The 3,530-nt window shown below is 46.3% G+C and overlaps 1 protein-coding gene across 1 annotated transcript in view; it reads left to right on the forward strand.

Moving 5' to 3' along the window:
• The first annotated feature begins 714 nt into the window (after positions 1-714).
• Positions 715-3,530, forward strand: part of LOC118387138 (protein mono-ADP-ribosyltransferase TIPARP-like) — a 32,872-nt gene continuing 30,056 nt past the window's right edge. Inside the window, exons 1-2 of the mRNA XM_052477327.1 lie at positions 715-950; positions 1,968-3,010. Coding sequence (XP_052333287.1) covers positions 2,001-3,010 — 1,010 coding nt within the window. The 5' untranslated portion in view covers positions 715-950; positions 1,968-2,000. The remainder of the gene's footprint in view (positions 951-1,967; positions 3,011-3,530) is intronic.

Consider the following 3,530-nt stretch of genomic DNA (forward strand, 5'->3'; position numbering starts at 1 on the left):
CTCTCTCTCTCTCTATATATATATATATATATATATATATATACATGGGAACTTGGGAAAAACAAATATATATATTAGCTAAAAAGCTTGGGTTCTGCCCTGGATAACTGGTCGCCACTGACATTTAGTAATTGCTTGCTTTTCTACCAACCTTGCCAGCAGGCATACTGTAGTTAGACAATCTATCTTGATTGGTCACCTGAAATGGCTTCTTGGTGGCTAGTTGTGGGGTTGAGAACCTAATTGGACTAAAGCCAACTTCATAAAATTACTACAAGGTCAATGGTATTACAGACACATTTAAAAAAAAATGAAGATCATGTTAGATTTGTTTTTCAACCCACAAAATGCCCTATGGGTATAACACCTCTGACTGTCATAAACCTACATCCTGCATGTGTTTGTTGTATCATAATCAACTCATCCTGTAGGCCTACCGGAAATGCTGTTACTCAATCAGTATGAGAAGAACCTCACTTCTAGTAAAACAAGGACAGGAGGGGTGAGACCACCTATCTCACTGTAAACACACTTAGAACGCCTACTACTACTGATCAGGCGCCTGACGAACACAGCACAACGTTCTGCTTTACCTCCCCCTATGACACCCCAGTTTCGTTTTCTCTCTCTCTCTCTCTCTCTCTCTCTCTCTCTCTCTCTCTCCTCCTTTGATGCCAAGTCCCGCCCCTCGACCGGGGTGAGGAGCTTCGTGAGTGGCTGAGAGGACTGAGCGTTCCCTGCAACAGCTGCCTCTATCCACAACAGGAGTTGGCGGAACTGAGCCCAGTGGAGAACGACTTACAGCCGCTTTGTCACGCATTGCCTCAGCACCGTACCAGCAGGCCAAACGCAAATCACCTAGGACGACATATCTATACATTCATGACCGGACAAGGATTAAGTGGTTTAGAAGACAATTGCAAGGAAGAGATAGAACGGATTTTACACAGGTAGGAATAGGATCTGTGTGTGTTTGGACGCTTTGAATTGTAAACGGGCTCTGTGAAAGCAACGCTATAATAAATCACCTAGCCAGCCGGGGCACCTATGCAGTATGCGTGTTGGAGATCGACTATATTGCAGTCCTTTTGCGCAGCGCACCTGATCTACATGACTCCCGGAAGGGATTTTTTTTTGTACAATTTAGAAATGATATAGCAGTGTGCTACGTTGCACAGGAATGTATTTGATGTCAAACACCCACGCAGGTTTTCTGGATAAAACCTGCTGAAATTAGGGTTTTGCGCATAAACCTAATTTGTATGCGGAATATGTGCGTTATAACACCGTGTTATTCTAGTCGTTGACTAGGCTCAGACCTATAGGTGATTATATAGAGGATGAAGGCCTTTTCGTGATCGTTACAACCAGGGAATGCAGTGGCTGGGTCGAGTCTTTGTGCGGTTCGCCGCAGTCCCCCTTCCCTCGGTGCGTGTCTGTGGATCGCTTTAACTGAGACCATAGGCCTACGTGCAAACTTGCTCGAGCAGCGATTTGTAATCTGCACGTACACGGTAGACCCCCGTTTATCCGCCTCCGCTGATCAAAATACTCTTATCGAGAACGTTAAGGTTGGACACGGGTTGTTCCGGCGCTGTAGGCTTATAGCCAACGCAGTGTATATGCATCATGACGCTCGTCGTTGACTGAAAGTAATACTGTTTCTAAATTTGGGATACCCCCCAGTTTCTATTCTAGCTTCTATAAGGCTATATGGTAAGCAGGATTCCCGTCTCACCAGTTGTATCATTGTAACATTACCGAGGAAAATAAACGATTGGTTTCCAAGATTACGGTTATTGTTTATCACCCCAGTGAAACGAAATGGTTATTGACTCTGAATGGGCTGACTAACACCTTTGTTATCTAATGACACATGCCCAGCACTTTCGAAACCTATGAGGCATACATTTAGGAGTGTTATTTCTCTCACTCTCTCTCTTATCATTTATTTCCGCCTCTTTCAGGACTGTTGGGTTATAGGAGAGCCCCAGGCAACCATGGATACAACTTTGCATAGCCTGCAGAAACCGACAGCTTCAACCGACAAGGTCCTGGACGGCGGAACGGGACTCGCTTTGGATATGAGTATGGGGGACCGGGAATTCACGGAACAATCGATTAGATTTACCGACAAAATCTCGTTAGTGAAGCCCTATTTAAAAAAAAAAAAAGGACCGAGGAAACTAGACTCAAAATGCCTCCGTGCGCTCCAGGACCCAATCCTGACCACATTACTGAGTACAGATGCACTTGTTACCGGAGACGGGGTGTTTGTTCCCCGGAACCCTCCGACAAGGACAGCGGGGAACCTGTGCACTGCGGCGGTGGTCAAACAGGCGCGGATTGGTGGGCCTGTGTGTCTGAAAGATTCGGGAGCTACCGGAGTAACGGCTATGATTACCGGCGACAATGACACAGAAATGGCGGACACCGCCGCGGAGTTGGAGGAGACAGAGAGGGGGGTAACCAAGATACCGGTAGATCTCCAGCGCGTGACAATAGACCCTAACGAACGCAGATTCCAGCTCAAACGTGTCCCCCGGGCGCGCGAGGTGGGGGCGGCAACCCCCACACCAGATACCCCTGTAGTATCCCCTCCAAGCCAGGGGGGCAACACGATGAGTGACCTCTTCGCCTCTAAAGCCTTGCAGGGGCCAGATTGTCTGACCATCAAAGACAGTACGAACACCCCCAGTCTTCAGGCCGACAAAGGCGAGATATTTCAGGATAAAAGCGAAGAGGCCTCCCTGGATCTAGTGTTTGATCTGCTAACCCAGCTCCAGTATCACACGCACCAAGCCGACGCAGTTTCGATCTGCGTGGATTTCCTGCAGGGGTTGTGTGTGTACGGGAGTGACTGCGCTTACCACCATACTGTGCTCCCCTACCACTGGCAGATCCGCAGCAGTGATACTGAAAGCTGGCAAAGCGTGGCGGATGATTCGCAGGAACAGTTGGAGAGGCTTTACTGCAATCCGGACAATGAGCAAGTCAGGCTCAAATATCAGTAAGTGCTTTTGTTTTGTTGTTCTACGTTCTGTGTAAAAGTAGCCGAACAGAGCTGAGATTGTATTTACAGTTTTAAGATAGGAGTGCTTTGATATGACAAAACGATGTTGTTCGCTATAGACAAGGAGAGCGGCACTCTCTAGGAGCTTAGACACAATAATTGAATAACCTAATAGCCAACTGTTTGGACAGACAAACTGTCTTCATCAGGCTATAATGACAAACACTGTGGGTCACTAGTTTATATAGCGTCACAGGACATACACAAGTGTCTGTAATCATGGCCTGGGTGTGGCCTGATGTCATTGGATAATTATATTCTATTATATAAGAACATACAAAAACATGAATGGGTAGCATATGATAATAGATACAATTTGTCTGCATAGCCTGCTGTTTGATATATCTGTTTCTGTAGGTGTGTGTGTATGGTAATATTTAACTGACTGAGTCGTTTTGGTTCTCTGACTTCCCGTATCTCAGTTCTTCTTCGAGTATCATTTGTTATGGCACTTTTA

This window comes from Oncorhynchus keta, chromosome 23 (genome assembly GCF_023373465.1).
Source record: "Oncorhynchus keta strain PuntledgeMale-10-30-2019 chromosome 23, Oket_V2, whole genome shotgun sequence".
Lineage (NCBI taxonomy): Eukaryota > Metazoa > Chordata > Actinopteri > Salmoniformes > Salmonidae > Oncorhynchus > Oncorhynchus keta.